This window comes from Kogia breviceps, chromosome 5, assembly GCF_026419965.1.
Source record: "Kogia breviceps isolate mKogBre1 chromosome 5, mKogBre1 haplotype 1, whole genome shotgun sequence".
NCBI classification, from domain to species: Eukaryota; Metazoa; Chordata; class Mammalia; order Artiodactyla; family Physeteridae; genus Kogia; species Kogia breviceps.
This window is the reverse complement of record NC_081314.1, coordinates 81,814,206-81,832,603: the sequence shown is the minus strand read 5'-3', so window position 1 is coordinate 81,832,603 and position 18,398 is coordinate 81,814,206. Positions and strand designations below refer to the sequence as shown.

The following is an 18,398-nucleotide window of genomic DNA, read 5'->3' as shown; positions in this document are numbered from 1 at the left end:
ATATGTTTTAATTTAAATTAGGAGAAGAACCTAACACCTCAAAACGGATTTCACAGATACTGTTACCAAGCATAGGGCAAAAAAATAAATCAATTGAAAGACCTGTATTAGGTAAAAAATAGTACAGGTGAGATGCAGATATGGTAAGACTTCTGAAAATGGTACTTGGGTGACTGAAGTTTGGGAAATAATGGACTAAAATAAAATATGAGTGATTAACCTATTATGAAATGTTTTTTTATCTTAAAAGAGGCATTTATGAAAGCATATTGCTGGAAAGTAGATATAAAATGTACTTATATGTTGGGTTTTGTTTATTACTTTTTGAGAGATTACCTTCCTGGAACTTTGGGCCTACAGTCATCACGCCACAAGGTTCTGAAGAAGACAGGTCAGCATCTTGTTATCTTGGGTCTAAAAGGCTGGTAACCACTGCTATAGATGTTTGGTGTTGTGGAAGTTTATTTTCCTCAGCCTTTACATAAATGTTTACCCAGACCTACCTAGATTCTGCTTTGGGCTTTTTCCTCTAGCAGTTGCTATTGGGCAAAGAATATATAAGCCAGCATTCAGATTTCCCTGTGAGTTTTCTGCTGCTGTCTAAAGGCATATGTTATATTTTTTTCTGTTAAAGGTGAGGGAAAATGGACCAGTGGCCTAAAAATGTATCTGTGGCCCCAGTAAAACTACTACTGCTCTTGAATCTTCCCATGCAAGTGTTTTAACCTCTTCCTTTCCTCAATTCCTACTGGCTCTTCCTTGGTTTTTCCAGCCACCACCTTGCCTAGCCTCTAACGGTATCCTAACCCTAGCTTGGCCTTGATGTTGACAGATTCCTGTTTCTACTACTACAGTCCAGATAAGATTGGAGTGTGTGTGTGTTTTTTTAAGGAACTGTATTAAGAATTTGAGGTAAAAAGAAAAAAAGGGGGGTATATTTATTGAGTTGATAAAAGAGAGATTGCTTATCCTAAGGTGATTGAAGTGACTACTACAAAGTAGTCAATTCTCACATTGTTCATTGGACAGTCATCCCATTTTCTTTTGTTAGTTCACTTGTTTGGATGCTAGGTTAAATGACTGTGGAAGGAAGAGATTTAATTTTTTCTCCTCAGAAAAATCCTATCTACTGATAAATACAAGCAATTCAATGAAAACCTTTCAAGAATTTAGAAAGGGAATATCACTGCTGTGTTGCACTTTCCATGACAAACCTAAAAGTGTGTATTAGGAATATCTGAAAGGCAAGTTTGTCTAACCATAGTTTTCCAGTTAAAGCGGTGGGCAACATAGCTTGTGTTGTATTTGCTCTCTCCATCTGAATTTCTTTAATTCTGGACCAGTGCTTCTTGGTAGGAACTATCTATTCCTAATGTCTGAAATAGCCCCTGGCATACAGTATGTACTCAATAAATATTTGTTAAATGAATGGAACTTAACCAGGTTAGGTTGTTATTCTTTTTTCAGTATATGTTTTAGGAAGTATGAATCATATCTTTCTGTCTTTTAAGTCATAAGAAAGAGTAACTTTGAAGATTACATGAAAGTTGGTACCCTATAATAACGATTATTCCTAATATTTCTGTTGGGATCCTAGAAAGATCAGGCATAAAGAATGCAGTCTGCTTTTAAGTACTACTAAGAATATGGATGTTTGGAAACTACAAGACATAACCCTGCTCTCATGTTAATTCCCAGAGTGGTCATTGTGTTGCAGTATACTTCTGGAAAGACAAAGTTTTATATTTAAATCATAAATTTGTAAGGGTAGGAAGTAAGACATTTTCCTAATTTCTTACACTTAGGCTAAATGTTCAGTTGTGGTTTAATAAATTAAAAAATGTGGTAACAATTTTTAATAGAGATTTATAGTATAGACATTATCCTTTGAGGGATCTATGCTTTCTTTTGCTACTGCTTTTAGAAGAAAAAAGAAACTGGTTGAATAGGAAAAAAAAATGATTTGGATATGTCATGTTGGAACTTTTGTTCGAAGGTTTCGTTATGGTAAAGGCTAATTTAATTCCTGCTGGGTTTTTTTCCTTTTAAATTAATGGAGGAGAAAAATATTAAAGGGTAATGACATATTAATACCTAGCTTTAACTCACAGGAAAAAGGGGAAGTAAATTTAAAGCATTAGCTTTATTATTTGGATTGATTTTTTTTTCTTTTTTTTTTTTTGCGGTATGCGGGCCTCTCACTGTTGTGGCCTCTCCCGCTGCGGAGCACAGGCTCCGGACGCGCAGGCTCAGTGGCCATGGCTCACGGGCCCAGCCGCTCCGCGGCATGTGGGATCTTCCCGGATTGGGGCACGAACCCGTGTCCCCTGCATCGGCAGGCGGACTCTCAACCACTGCGCCACTAGGGAAGCCCATTTGGATTGATTTTAATGTCAGTTACTGTGATGAATGGGCACTCATATTTTAACTTGACATAGCAACAAAAACTAGGGACCACTGGTTTCCAAAATTGGTAGCAGTTGATTTTCTTTGTCATTTTTTTGATATATTACTAACTTAGTTTTTCATTTTTGGAGTGAGATAATATTGACCTAGCTGAGCTGGGCAGGTAAGGATTAATTTAGTCTCTGAGATACGATATCTTGAAAAAAGCCTATGAAATTGTTACCAGATTTTTCAGTTTTTTTACCAGTTGTGCCTCCTGTTAGTGAAGGAGAAGTATTTAGTGGCATTTTGCTCTTTCCTGCCTGGCAGGAAAGAGTTATCACTTAATTTCAGACTGTGAACATGTTTTAATTCAATGTTTTTCAAAGTATGATCCTTAGATAATAAGCATAGTAATTACTTAGGGAATTTGCTGAAAATGGAAAATTCTCAAGCCCCACCCCATAGTCAATGGATCAGAATTTTGGGGGGAGGGTGGACCCAGAAATCTGCATTTCTAATCAAAATTCCAATAGTTTTTACACAGGGGACCACTGTGTGTGTGTCTGTGTTGTGTATTTTATCGAAGTTTGACTATTTACCTGATTTCTTTCAGACCTGCATAGGCCTGTGCAGTCCTTTTATCTATTTTTGTAAAGCATGATTAGAATATAACAAAAAAGGTCATTATGATTTGCTTTCTAATAAAAAGATTGAGAACAACATTAAAAGTAGTATTCCTTTAGAACTTCCCTAGTGGTCCAGTGGTTAAGACTCCGTGCTCCCAATGCAGGGGGCACGGTTTTGATCCCTGGTGGGGGAAGATCCTGTGTGCCTCATGGCATGGCCAAAAAAAAAAAGTAGTATTCCTTTAGCTTTAAAATTTATTTTAAATAAAAACATTTGTTCTGATTATAAAAGTAATATGTGCTCATTGTGGAACATTACAGAAATTTAGAAAATTATAAAATGATAATCACCCATAATACTATTTCCTGGAGATAAGCATTCTAATTTTGTCATGTTTCCTTCCAATATCTATTTCTCTATTTATCCCTCCTTTCTTCCTTCTCTGTGTCTTTATGGAAAACAACATATGCAGTTTTGATCCTGCTTTTTTTCTACCTAACATATAAGCATTTTACCACATTACTAAATTATTTTTAACAAACATAACTTAGTTGCATCATATTCCATCATAGGGGTGTACCATAATTTGTTTAATCATCCCCCTATTGTTGAACGTTTAGGTTGTTTTCAGTTATTTATATGAGAAAAATGTCTTTCTGTTTAAAATCTTGTCTAATTCTGATTATTTTCTTTAAGATAGAGTTATGTATATAAATTTGTTGTGGTCAAAGGGCATAAATATTTTTAAACTTGTTGAATATCAACAAATTGTTTTGAGAATGGTTTTTATTCCAATATGTACTTCCACATATACTTATGGAAATGCCAGAAAGAAGTATTTTTTTAACAGCTGATCTGTGAAGGAAAGTATGATATATCATTGCTTTAATTAATATGTCTTTGATTATTAGTGAGTTGCACATTTTTGCACTGTGTTTATCAGCTTTGGCTTTAATTTCTTACCTAACCCAAATTGTTTTTTGTTTTAGGTCTTCTCTGTCAGTTGAAATGTCTATGATTTTATCTGCCTCAGTCATTCGTGTCAGAGATGGACTGCCACTTTCTGCTTCTACTGACTATGAACAAGGCACAGGCATGCAGGAGTGCAGAAAGTATTTTAAAATGCTCTCGAGAAAACTGGCTCAGCTTCCTGATAGATGTACACTGAAAACTGGACATTATAACATTAAGTAAGACATCAGTTTGCTCCGTTAGAATCATTTGCTTAGTGGTTGTCATTTTAATGAAATTTAAGTGGTCTAAATAGAAATTAGTGTTTGATTAGTTTAGGAGAACTTTTCAAGTCAAGAATCATGTGGTTCTGAACTTATACTAAATAGTATTCATCATGTCATCACCCTTTTTATAGTTTCTCTGCGTTTATGTCTGGCTTTAGAAAATGTTATAGTTTTGCAGATTACAGATATTCTGTCTTATAATTGATCATTAGCTATTTATTGGTGTTCTTACATGCCCAGGAAAACTGTCATGGGAAATATAAAAAATCATACCTGATATCTGCCCTCAGTGAACTTAAGAAGTTTACATCCTAGTGAGAGGGGATAGTGTTCATCACTATTTATTGTATATAAAGGAAGTAAAATTGGGCAATGGAATAGTGACTTTATGGTGGTCAAGGGCCTCTCTGAGAGGGTTACATTTGAACAGAGACCTAAAAGATGTGAAAGATAGCAGTCTTAATGCAGTGGATGAAGATCAAGGCAGAGCTGATAGCCAGTGCAGAAAGCCTTCACTACAGATCAAGGGATGGAAAGAAAACCAAGACAATGAAGCAATGCGGACAATTAATAGAGTGGTGGAAGGTGAGGTTAGAAAGGTAGGAATGGGACAGGTTACGTAGGGCCTTCTAGGCTATGATAAGGAGTTTGGATTGAGTTTAACGTTATAGGAAGCCATTGGAGAGTTTTAAGCTGGAGAGTTATATAAAATCTAATTTTGGCTTTGAGTAGATCATCCTGGCTGCTATATGAAGAATGGGCTCTAAGAGTGGAAGCAGAGAGATCATTTAGGAGACTCTTAGAGAAGTTCAGGTAGAGGCGATGCTTATAACTTGAATAAGAGTGATAAGGATGAGAAGGGGTTGGATTTGGGCTGTATTTTGGGAGCAGTATCAACAAATCTCCCTAATGGATTGAAGTGGAATGTGAGGGAAAGAGAATAATCAGAGTTACCTCTAGATTTTTGGACTAAACAATGTCCATAATTACTTGGATAATGGGACTGTAATGAGCAAGACTGGAGGATATGTGTTTCACTAGTAAAAATCAAGAGTTCTGTTTGGACTGTTAAGTCTGAGATGTCCTTTAAACATCCAAACAGGACTTCAGGTAGGCAGTTGGATGTATAAGTCTTAAGTTTAGTGAAGAGAAGGACAAGTGTGGAGATTCAGATTTGGAAGTCAGCTTACAGTTTATAATTAAAACCATGGGAATAGATGAGACCAAGTGGGAGAGCATACACATGAAACAATTAGAGAACAATTAACTCAAGCAGTTTGATACTGATTGTGCATACAGTGGGAAATCAGATAAGAACAAAGACCATATGTGATATAATAAGGAGAGGGCTTCGTTACTGAGATGAGACATTAGCCATGTCCTGGAGAATTAGTAAGATTTGGCTAAGGCAGAGAGGAGGACAATTCCAGGTGTAGAGAGGAGGCAGAAAAAGTAAAGACTGTGACTTAGCATGGTAGGTGCATTAACCTGCTTGGCCTGGTGTAGTGAATGGTGATTTAGGGATAGTTATGGGAAATGTGACATACTTAGCATGGGGCCAGATCCTGGATTTCCCTGCAGGTTCAGGTTGAGGGATGTCACTTTGATGATGTAATAGGTTATAGGAAACTCTTACTGCAGGATTGAGGGAAATGACTTGATAAAAAACAATGCTGAAACAGTGAAATAGAGGGTGAAATGGAAAGTCTGAGGAGAGGAGAGGCGTCAACTTATAATTAGGGCCTGAACTAGTAACATACACTTGCAAATGAAAAAGAAAATACCAACCAGAAAGACACTTCAGAAGAAGAAACGGTTGAGCCTGATAAGATAGAATACCAGAGATGAGAAGGAAGGGACAAAGATGACTTGGAATTGGAATTGGACAGAATGAGATCTTTGGAAAGGGTTGCTTATGGGGTGAGGGAGAAGAGGAAGACAGGTGAAGCTCCATTTTGAGCATTTTAAGTGAGGTTATGACAAGGTGTCCAGTTGAGGTGGGATAGAGATTTTGGAATCATTCACATAAAAATTGAAACTGTGAGGGTAGAAATGCCCACTGAGTTTCAGCGAGGCCCAGAGTAGAACCTTAGAGAAGGTCCATATTTACTTGGATTACCTGGGATAATAAGGTATTATCTTTAATTGGGTTTTCTGAGAGTTTTAACTAGAAAATACGGTGGTGATCATGGTAGTTAAAATATATCTAAAACGATGTCTTAGTGTACTTCTAGTTTTTGAAGAAAAAGCCTGAAGCATTCTAATATTTAATAGGCTCTTTTAGTGCTCTGGGTGTAGTGTTTTGAGTTTCAGTTATTGTATAGTGTTGTAGACAGATATCAGCATTACAGAAGATTGGCTTGAATGTGTATTAATTCTGACAGGTATCCTGGACTTTAAAAAAAAAACAGAAAACTTCTTTGCAAATGTTTTTTGTTCTTCTACCTATTGTCTTAAAAGTAGAGTAGAATGTAGTAAAATGTTAACACCCCTCCAGTGCCCAATGCTGTTTAATTGTTGTGAATTCTAGATTTTGTATTATTTATTTGCACCCCATGTTATTCCACAAAGGATGTGAGGCAATTAAAAAAAAAATTCAAGAGTACAGGTAAGAGAATCATATGAGCGAAAAAATAAACATAGAATAATAAACTGAAGTAACATTTTTTTCTGGAGATGCAAACTATGTAGTTTGTTCATATTTTAGAAAAGGGCTACAAACATTGTTCTGAACTTCTTTGGGGCCAAAACAAAGGGGGATAATGGATCATTTATAGGATTCACAGTATCCATTGGATAAAAACGTTGCTTTTCATGTTACTGAAACCTGATATACATAAAGAGAGACAGAATTCGGATAGCATTCTTCCAGGAACCATAACAATGAGCTTTTTATGATTTTTCTTATAATATTCCTTAGTGTAAACAAACATCATGGTGCAACAAACAATTTATTAGTGAGTTTAGGAGTGGGGTGAATCAGCAGAGTTCTAATCAGCCTGATCTAAGAATACAATTTAGAAATGTCTAAAGGATTAAATAGATTACATGGCCCCCAGAACCACACATAGAAAAGCCTCTGTGTATTTTTGTAGACAAGTTTTAAAAAAGGATTGAATAACAGAGAATTTTCAGTTCTAGTTCCTGACAAGAACCTGGGTTTCATATATTTTCTATTATTGGTTGGAAGTCTTGTTAGTTGGTTTCTAGTTTATTGAGGTTTTTATGCTATATGACAATAAATTTAGCCTGAAATATATAAAAGTGGGAATTTATGTGTTACCTGACTTATTTAAAATTCTCATAGGACACCTCTTTTTTTAACCACCATGAGTTTGCCAGATAAAACTCACAGATCTGCAGTAGTTGTTGTAGCACAGCATGAAGCTGGCACCAGTCTGCTTTCTCAGCCGTGTTTTTAAATGCTTCCCTTTCTTTCAAAGCCCAGCTTATAGCTTGTGTCTTTTGAATCACCTTCTGCCTCATTACTACTATTTATTGGGTTGGCCAAAAAGTGCCTTCAGTTTTTTAAGTAAAAATAAAAGACTCATTTTCACCAAGAGCTTTAATGAACAACGTATTCACCCTTTTGTTCCACTACCTTCTGCCATTTTTCAGGCAACTTCATAATTCCATCTTCACAAAACTTTTTATCTTTTTGAGCAAAGAACTGTTCCAGTTTCCTTTTACAGCCTTCCAGGGAATTGAAATTTTTTCCATTAAGGGAATTTTGTAAAGACCTAAATAAATGGAAATCCGAAGGTGCAACGTCTGGTGAATACGGCGGATGAATCAGAACTTCCCAGCCAAACCATAACAGTTTTTGCCTGGTCATCAAAGAAACATGTGGTCTTGCATTATCCTGATGGAAGGTTATGCGTTTTCTGTTGACTAATTCTGGATGCTTTTTGTGGAGTGCTGCTTACCGTTGGTCTGACTGGGAGCAGTACTTGTTGGAATTAATAGTTTGGTTTACCAGAAGGAGCTCGTGATAGAGGACTCCCTTCCAATCCCGCCATATATATACATCACCTTCTTTGGATGAAGACTGGCCTTTGGTGTGGTTGGTGGCGGTTCATTTCGCTTGCCCCACGATCTCTTCCATTCCACATTACTGTACAGTATCCACTTTTCATCACCCATCACAATTTGTTTTCAAAACAGAACGTTTTCATTATGTTTAAGTAGAGAATTGTATGCAGAAATACAGTCAACAAAGTTTTTTTCACTTAACTTTTGTGGAACCCAAACATCAAAGTGATGAACATAACCAAGCTGGTGCAAATGCCTTTTAGCACTTGATTTGGATTTTGAGTCTTTCGGCTACCTCCTGCATGGTATAACGTTGATCTCAATTAAGGTGTCAGTTTGATGGCTATCAACTTCAACTGGTCTACCTGACCGTGGAGCATCGTCCAGTGAGAAATCTCCAGCACAAAACTTCGCAAACTACTTTTGATGCGTTTGATCAGTCACAGCACCTTTTCCATACATTGCACAAATTTTTTTTGCATTTCGGTTGAGTTTTTACCCTTCTTGAAATAATAAAGCAAAATATGCTGAAAATGTTGCTTTTTTTCTTCCATCTTCAATATTAAAATGGCTACACAAAAATTCATCAACTTTGATAAAGTCTTTTTTTTAATGTACGCTGATATGACGGCTGTCACATACAGCCTAACAAAATTGTTTCGAATGAAGTTAAAGACAACTAAGTGCTACTAGAGCCATCTTATGGAAAAAACAGAATGGACCTTTTGACCAACCCAATAATTTTTTTAGTGATCTTACTCCCTTCACAGATTGCCTGTAGAACTTTTTGACTGACTTTTTCATCATTTTTTTCTTAATAATATTTTAAAAAATTTCTAAATCCACTCTCTACAACTAGGTTGTAACTCATTGAGATAGTTGATGTGCCCTGGCTTATATTATTTTTGATTCCTCATCTCTTAGCATTGTGGTTTTCAAATTTGTACAGAAATTGAAGTGCTCTTTGCAGAATACCTCTGAGAAGCAAAGCTAAGTGTCTAATTATGTGCTAAATCAGATGGTACCTCACATTAGATTCTAGTTGAATAGGTAAAGGAAGTCCAAAGTTTTAAGGAAAAGAAATAGGTAACATTTTAAATTGTGAAAATTCCTTTAATTTTCTCCCCCTATGTATTGGGAAAAAGATGAATTTCATCAGATTGTAGTAGCTGAATAATTCAGCTATTGGAGCACATTCTGTGGAGCCTGGCTTGTGCTGGCACAATGCCTTGCATATATCACAGTAGCTGTTACATGAGGGATGGTTGTTTGTGGGGTATGGCAGGATTCTGAGTGCAATGGAGTTAAGTCTTAATTTTCTCCAATATTCTTCAACTTGACTCATTGATTGGGGGTGGGTGGGTAATACAGATTTGTGATTTCTTTTCACATTACACAGTGATATTATAATTCTCTATAAAATTTTAAGGAATTCATCTGTTTTATTAGTTGAAGTATACTTAAATTGTAATTAATGTTTAATAGATAAACTTATGTTACTACTTAGGAAACAACAGTGACTAAAGCAATAATTATGAACCATATGAAAATTAAGTTGTGTCTTATGAGACCTTAAAACTTTGAGATTGATTTTAGGTGCTTAAAAATCATAGTTGTACGTTTTGTTAAACGTCGAGACACTGATCTTATGAAAAGACAAACACTTTGGGAGGTCAATCATACTCTGTTGTGAGTTTTAGTGCAAGAAGTGAAATTCCTTAGTTCTTTCACAGTAAATTCATTTGAAGTCTGATAGTGGCTGTGAGCTTCATAGGTTCTCTCCTTACCTGAGGAGTCGTTCTTCATATTTGTCCCCAGACTGCTACCTGCAGCCAGGAATGCTGTGTTAGACTTACCTGCCTTTTGGTTTTTGTTTCTGGCTTTCCTTTCACTCTTTGGTGGTATTTTCTGATTACGGGAGTAACAGCTTCAACAGGGACCCAGTTATTAAGTACCTGCAATTGCCAGGCAGTTTAGTTACTTTTCATTAAATTTTGCAACAGCTCTGTGAATGCCTTTTAAATAGAACTTTTCCCCATTGCCAAGGGCAGAAACACAACTCACACTAGCTTAAGCAAAAAAAAGGGTATTGTGAAGGATAGGCCAGTTACCTAGTTGGCTGGAGCCAGGGAATCAGATATTATCAGGAATCTTTCTCTTATTTCTCCAGTCTTTCCTTTTGCAGATAGGTATTCTGCACATATTGGAAAACACTGCACAGGTAGCTGCAGGTTTACTTCATTCCAGCTGGGCAACCCCACAGCCTCCATGTTTCAAGAAAAGGACTTCAGTTGGCCTTGCTGTGTCATGGCCCATTTCTGGACTAACATTGTGGTTGGAGGGCTGAGGTACTCTTAGTTGGCCTGGCCTGGATTACATGCCCACCCGTTTGATGGGCAGCTTTATCAAAGCCATATAGAATAGGTGGTGGGGCTGGAAATAGTTCTCCAAAGGGAAGGGGAGAAGGGATGCCAGGCATATAGCCATTATAGTACTACCACTGCTATTTTCAGATGAGGGAACTGAGACTTAGGGATGTAAAGAAACTTGTTCAAAGTCACAAAGCTAATAAATGGTATATCTGTCATACAGTCTTTTTAAAAAAATAAATTTATTTATTTATTTATTTATGGCTGCGTTGGGTCTTCGTTGCTGTGTGCAGGCTTTGTCTAGTTGCGCCGAGCAGGGGCTACTCTCCGTTGTGGTGCGTGGGCTTCTCATTGCAGTGGCTTTTCTTGTTGCAGAGCATGGGCTCTAGGCACGTGGGCTTCAGTAGTTGTGGCACTCAGGCTTAGTAGTTGTGGCTGATGGGCTCTAGAGCGCAGGCTCAGTAGTTGTGGCTCATGGGGTTAGTTGCTCTGCAGCATGTGGGATCTTCCCAGACCAGGGCTCCAACCCATGTCCCCTGTATTGGCAGGTGGATTCTTAACCACTGCACCACCAGGGAAGCCCCATACAGTCGTTTTGCTTCAGCATTCACATTATTCTCTGGTAAAAGATGGAGTTACCTCCTTTTACCCTTAACCTCTTTCTTGACAGGGTGTATTCCTAATTCTCCTAATTCTTTTCATTTTATGGACAGCAAAATTAACCAGGGAAGAGAGTTAAGTGAAACTAACCCCCCCCTTTTGTTTGAGAAATGATGAGGAACAGAGTATATGCGAAGTCTAAAATTGATGAGCTAGCATTGTCTCATTGAAGACAAGGTGTTTGGTGGGGAGGGGGTGTGACAGGGGAATGCAACCCACCAGTAGCTACCAGAACACTTGGGGGAAGAATATAACCTGTGTTTTGTCTCATTATTAGCATCCTATCAGTTTTCTACCATTTATTGTAAAATCCACAGCTTTTCACCACCACATATGTTAAATAGGCTCTTATGAACTGGTCTAGGAATCTAATTACTCTTACATACAGTTTCTGTCGGTGCAGTAAACTTCTGGAATACAACTAACAGGCAAATGAGGGACTATCTACGATTGGTTATCTGAAAAAAATCAGGATCTTTATTCTCTGGTGTGTGAAGGTGTGAAGGTATTAGGGTTAGTGGGAAAGGGTGAATCAGGAGATTAACTCTGCAGAAAAAGAAAATGAAGGATGTCAAAGGCAAATTTTGTATCCAAGGTTTTGATGGTGTAATCACCTTTGGCTGCTTAAAATCATCTGATTCTCCTTTAGCTTACTGTTATAAGTTGCTATAACCTGGCATATTCTTATTTAATGAGGTTTAAATTAGTGACTCAAATGGGTCTTTTATTTATGGGATAATGTATTTAGCTCTTCACCATTGGAGGGTAATTGAAGGTTGGCTACCTAAGAGAGGATTAAGTGAGAAAATACGAAGTTCCTGGTAGAATGCTGCTCATGGCAGACACTCAGTGTTACTGAGTTCTCTTTCTGGTTCTTATCACCTTACTGTCCTACTGATGGCGAAGTCTTGTTTTCACCTTGTTTCTCATCAGATGTATTTGATGATAATAAATTCATAAGGTATACTGACTTTCATAACATCAAACCCTTTTTTATATTTAAAAGTGTAAATGCTTTATTTTAGGGAATGGAGTTCAGTATGGAAGGTTCTCTTTCAAAAATAAAATTTTTCTTATGCTTAGCAATTTTAAGAGTGGATTAGAGATTTCATGTCCTACTGGAGAACTTTTCTTCACCCAGGAAAGCTATTTACTGGGTAAATATGACTACAAAGGATAAGCAGATTTCCTGTGTGCAATGATACAATAGCAGAATGAAAACTATATGTAATACAAATATTATTGCTGTTTCAATTTATAAATAGTTTGCTATATACTTTGTCATTCGGCATGCTAAAAAATTCAGTTTTGTTTCTTTAATCTTGTTTTATATATTGTTTTAAGTGTATTCCCAGTACCTAATTGCAGGCGCCTAGCGGGCAGGGACTTGGTCTTTGACATCAAAGCCTATAGAGTAGAATGCTGGACATATGCTAGGTGCTCTGTTATTTGCTGTGGGGAAGATCATCGTTTTCACTTATTATTTAGTTTGGTACAGCAAGCCAGCAAGTCCTAATAATGTCGGTGTTTAATTGGTGATGTCTAAAATTTTTTTGACATTTCATAAATAAAATTAGATACCAGGAAAAGTTTAATGTCTAAAACCACTTATTCGTTTTGTTGGACTTTAGGAATCTCTTGAGGTATGGCCTGCTTGGATACATAATAAAATTAGCTTTTAAACAAAGTGATTGAAAGAGGTAAATCCTTCTTACCTGGAGTTTGAACTTCCACCAACCTTACCTGTTCAAGACACACTTGATCTTGGAAGGCCTTAAAGAAGTTCCTAGTGTGTGTGCTGTGGAGAGGAACCAAAGATATAATGAGGTTGGATAAATTCCTTGGCCAGAAGAAAGGCAGTAGCTATAGAGATCAAATCCCATTGGTCCCAAAGCACAGAAGTGGAAGGAAATAAAAAAGAAAAAGGAAATTAGAGCAAAGTAGGAGGAAAACAATGGCAACTTAAGAATTGTGCTCAAGATGGAGAAAAGATTTTTTGTTCTTGTGAGATTAGTAATGACAGAGATAAAAGGAAAGCAGACATACTTGTTAGACCTTTATAACCATCTGGAGGTACTCACTGCAGAGGTGAGTAATTCTACATGGTCCCTGAGAACAGCCCTGTGTTTTAAGTAGGGGGATGTTGAAGACTCAGTGATCTGAACTCAATCCTTCTGGTAACACTGACCTGGAAGAGCAGGTGAAGTTCTGCTCCCTTCTGTCATTTGTCAAGTATTTATTGACATTCTTCTTTGTGTAGATACCACTGAGCTGTGCAATTATCTGTGCACAATATACTAAACAAATTAGGTATAAATGAGTAAATGAATGATGCCATCTATGCACTCATTTATTTACTAATTTACTGAGCACTTATTGTGTACAAGACATAATATTCTAGATGCTAAGAATACAGTGGTGAACCATAAAGAAATCATCCCTGCTCTCAGGGAGCATAGATATTAGTGAGAGACATTACAATGAACATACAAATATATAAGTACGAGCTGGGTTAGTTACATGAAGAAAAATAACAGGTGCTTTGTTTACAATAAAGTAAGAATGAAATTAGATAAAATATGTAATATATTTAGCAAAGGGCCTAGTTCATACTAAGTGGTCAGTAAACTGTACCTGCTACTGTTACTATTACTACTACTTTTCTTCCTCCTCATCAAGGCAGAAGGATAACAGCCAGATTGTCTATAACAAGTGAGCTAAAGGAACCTGATGGACAGGCTAAAGGCTGCACAAACTGGCATGCCTCTAGTGACGTTAAACTGTTTCATGTGAGTAGTCCTCAGTGCGATGGTAGGAGTCTTTCAGTTTGTCCCAGTGAAATGAAAAAGCAGAACTTTTGATAACAAAGGTAAATCGACAGAGCTGTATGTACTTTTGGAAAACTGGCTTTGCATTTCAAATAAAGAGCATTGTAAAGGTAAATTCACTATGAAAAGTCATAATATTATAGAATATAGCGTTTTCAGAGAATATCATGCATTTATAGAAAAATAAAGACTTTGGAATAAAGACTCTGAAAACGTTAACATACAATCTTAAAAACATAGGATTTTTTTTTTTTTAATTTCACAAAAAATTCTCCAGTTAGATTGAGCTCAAGCAAGAAAAACCATTTGGGACAAACTCACGTAGGTGTCTGTGGTTCACTTATTAATATGAAAGTACAGTAAAACCCTGTTTCAGCACAAAAAATGGAGTCTAAAAGCTTCAGTCATCTTATTGAAGGATAGTGAAATAAACTCCTAGCTAGCCACTTGGAAGTTCCAAGTGTGTAAAAGCCAATCACCAATTGTGTTTTATCCCAATTCAAGTTATTGTAAGATATATTAGAATGCTAATGACATGTCAAAGAATTTTGATAACGACAGTGAAGATTATTTTGGAAAGGGAAAAGTACTTGGGAAAATCATACTTTGATTTTTGATTTAGTTGTCAATTTTGTAGGAAAATACAGTATGTTATGGCTAAACTTTTTTGACTGTGACCCATAAGAAGAGATACATTTTACTTTGTGACCATTACTTAACATACAAATAGGATAAACAAAAGTTTTATGAAACAATAAACATTCTGGTATTTTCTGTTATATTCGATTTCCATTTTTAAGAAAATGCTGTGTGTAATTCACTGAACTAATTTTATGATCTGCTAGTGGGTCACAACTTGCATTTTGAAAAACATTGCATGAAATGACTGTGTGTTAAGTGGAACTTCAGAAAGGAATTCCAGGTTATTCCAGAAGCATAAGATCAGCACAATTTCACTAGTAGTATATCCCACACCGTTAATAATAGACAATTAATAGGTGCGAACCCCACATCATTTGGCTGCCTTGGATGGTCTTTTAAGAAAGAAAGATATATGTACATTTGCTTGCATATGCATAAACTCTCACTGGAAGGATACATACGAAATTATTAATAACATGAGTTGCTAGAGGGACAGATAACTGGCTATCTGTGAGCAGAGGTGGGAATAAGACTTCAAGTATAGTATTTCCTTTCCTTTTTCATTCTTTTAAAATTTGAATCATGTGAATATATTTATTTTAAAAGTTAAAGTAAAAATAATAAATAAATTCTGCTACTACAGTATTAGAGAAAAGAGGGGAGAGGGGGACTCCAACATGGATCAGGGTTTGGCAGTAAAAATTGCTTTGATAGATTAGCAGTGTCTGGCATGGGAGTGGGAGTTACAGCCTGTATGCTCTGTTTGCTCCCCTTGATCTAGACCAGAGCTATGTTGATAGTACCATGAAAGAATGTTTAAGTGACTCATTAAAAAGGGTTAATTTTTGTCCCATACTCTGCTTGTTACAGGGGAGTGTATACTTTATTTTAGAAAGTTTTTTTTTTCAATAGAAGATGGTTAATTTAAACATTTTTGTTTTTAGTTTTTAACTTGTTATTTAGAAATACTTTCAAACTTTCAGAGAAGTCATACAAATAAGAAAATAACAAATAATACTTGTTCCCAGACTCACCTTTTGTTAACATTTTACCCCATTTGCTTTATTGTTTTATCTGTCTACCTGTCTGTCTGATTTATTTTTGTCTGAACCATTTGAGAGAAACTTACAAATACCATGCCCCTTTATTCCTAACTACTTCAAAGTGTATTTTCTAAGATTAGGGATATTCTTTTACTTAACTATAGTACAGTTATCAGGTCTATTAAACTTAATATTGATACCATACTTTCACCTAAACTACTGTACTGCCTGTTTTCCATTTTTATCAGTTGACCCAGGAATATCCTTTACAGCATTTTCCCCCCTCTCTGGCACAGGATCCAGACTAGGGTTAGGTATTACATTTAGTTGTGTCTCTTTAGCCTCCTGTGATCAGAAACATTTCGAAAGCCTTTATTTCTTTGTTTACAACATTGAGGCTTTTAAAGAATACGGCACCCTATCCCTCTTTAAAGAAAATAGAATGTTGATTATTCTGATGTTCCTTCATGATTAGATTCAGGTTATGCATTCTTAGCCAGAATACTACATAGCTGACATGTCTTACTGAGGCGCAGGAAGCCCATCTTCCCCTCATTAGTGATGTTAGAGTACTTTGTCAAGGTGTTGTCTAGTTTCTACTGTATAATAAAGTAGAATTCCCTTGCAGCCAATAAACAACCCATGGGAAGACATTTTAAAGCCATGCAAAATTTCCTGTTACACACCAAAATATACACCTAGATTTAGCATCCATTGATTATACTTGCTTGATCCAATTTTTGCTCTGTGGGTTGCAAAATGCTGATTTTTCCAGTTCTAGCACTATCTCCACATTTACCAGGTGTCACTCAGCATTCTGTTGTGAACAAGAGTCTTCCTTTCTTCCCTTTTGTTTGTTGTTATGAACTCATAAATTCTCTTCTTTTCCCTAATGATTCATAATTCATTATTATGTGAGTAGAGGATTTGATTCTGGGGTCAGTGGATGACTTTAGGAGGTCAGTAATCACCTGACCTTGAAATTGTGTGCCAAGTTCTGGGTTGTTTCTGGGGAGAGTGTCCATAACTTTCATCAGAACCTCTAAAAAGTTCTTGATTCAAACAGTGTTAAGTTCCACTAGGTTGAAGGGTTGAAATGTTAAGCTATCTGTTACCCTTATCTGTTTGAATAGTCTTTCCTGATTCCTACCCCAAATGATAAGTAACTGAAGTGTTAGAATCATAGTATGTGTCCCTCTCTAGATACATTTCACTTTTTTAAAAATTAATTTTTATTGGAATATAGTTGATTTACAATGTTGTGTTAGTTTCTGCTATACGGCAAAGTGAATACATTCCACTTTGTTGTCTACTGTTTTTAAATTACAACTGAAACTAGTATCATATTTTGGTTCCTTTAATTTTTTTTGCTGAAATATGTAATAAATGTTAGTATCGTCTTTGCCTCTGTAGCAGCAGTTTATGGTGTATAGAGCCAGTCTTTTGAAGTAACGAATTACCTTGATTTAATTTGAAATTTTAAATCCAATGTTTTTTACACTGTAGTTTTATTAGCTCTATGGGAGTGAGCTACATGATGTTGTGCACTGAAAATTACCCCAATGTTCTGGCCTTCTCTTTCCTGGATGAGCTTCAGAAGGAGTTCATTACTACTTATAACATGATGAAGACAAATACTGCTGTCAGACCATACTGTTTCATTGAATTTGGTAAGGGCCTGATTTTTTTTTTCTTTTTCATTATCCTGTCTCCATTCAGTTGTAAATGATTTTTCATCTAATAGTGAGGGACAGAGGGAAAACTCAGAAAATTCTGCTAGCTTGCTTTTGACAGAATAATTTGACAAATGGTCTATAAATTATGGCAAGTTCTTCATTTAGGTGCCTCTTAAAAAATTGTTTAAGCTGTGTAGAGGATCCTGATTATTGGTTCAAAGAATTAATTCTAGAGGACAATTTTTCAGTGAGAAATTTCTAAGCTAGAGGTTCAGAGTTTTGTGTTTATGCGATAGTATTTTTAGGCTGCTTAATGTAGAACAGAGGTTGGCAAGCATTTGTTGGAAAGGACCAGATAGTACAATTTTAGGCTTTAAGGATCATTTGGTCACTGTCACAGCTACTCAGCCCTTGCTATTACAGCTTGAAAACAGCCATAGGCAATACATCAATGAATGAGTATAGTTATATTCTAGTAACATTTTATTCACACACAGAAAAAATCAACAGGCTAGATTTGGCCTATGGACATTAGTTTGCTTGACTCCTGATGTAAATTCAAGGTGTAAATAGTGAAAATAAAATTGGAAGAAATTTAGGAAAATGTCTTTTATTGTTTTCATTAAATTTATTCTTTAAAACATCTGTTCTAATGGTGTAAGCAATAAATAAGAAAACAGATTTATATGAACATGCAATTTACAATGTATGTTTTAATGTAGTTACAACTGGTAAATACTGACAGACTTAATATTTTATGAGATCTGAATCCCTATAAAAATGAAGACTTTGGTTTAAATTTAAAGGGAGCTGTTTTTGGTTTTTTTTGTAGAAGCTCAAAGTAATTCCTTGAAGCGGATATAATAGTAGAAATATTCTCACAGTCATGTAATAT

At 36.1% G+C, this 18,398-nt stretch overlaps 1 protein-coding gene across 2 annotated transcripts in view; it reads left to right on the top strand.

Annotated features, from left to right (window-relative positions):
• The window catches only part of SEC22A (SEC22 homolog A, vesicle trafficking protein), an 80,002-nt gene that overhangs the window by 2,856 nt on the left and 58,748 nt on the right, over positions 1 to 18,398 (top strand). For both annotated transcript variants that reach the window (XM_059064412.2, XM_067034437.1), the window contains 2 exons: positions 4,005 to 4,205; positions 17,334 to 17,497. In XM_059064412.2, coding sequence (XP_058920395.1) covers positions 4,024 to 4,205; positions 17,334 to 17,497 — 346 coding nt within the window. In that variant the 5' untranslated portion in view covers positions 4,005 to 4,023. The remainder of the gene's footprint in view (positions 1 to 4,004; positions 4,206 to 17,333; positions 17,498 to 18,398) is intronic.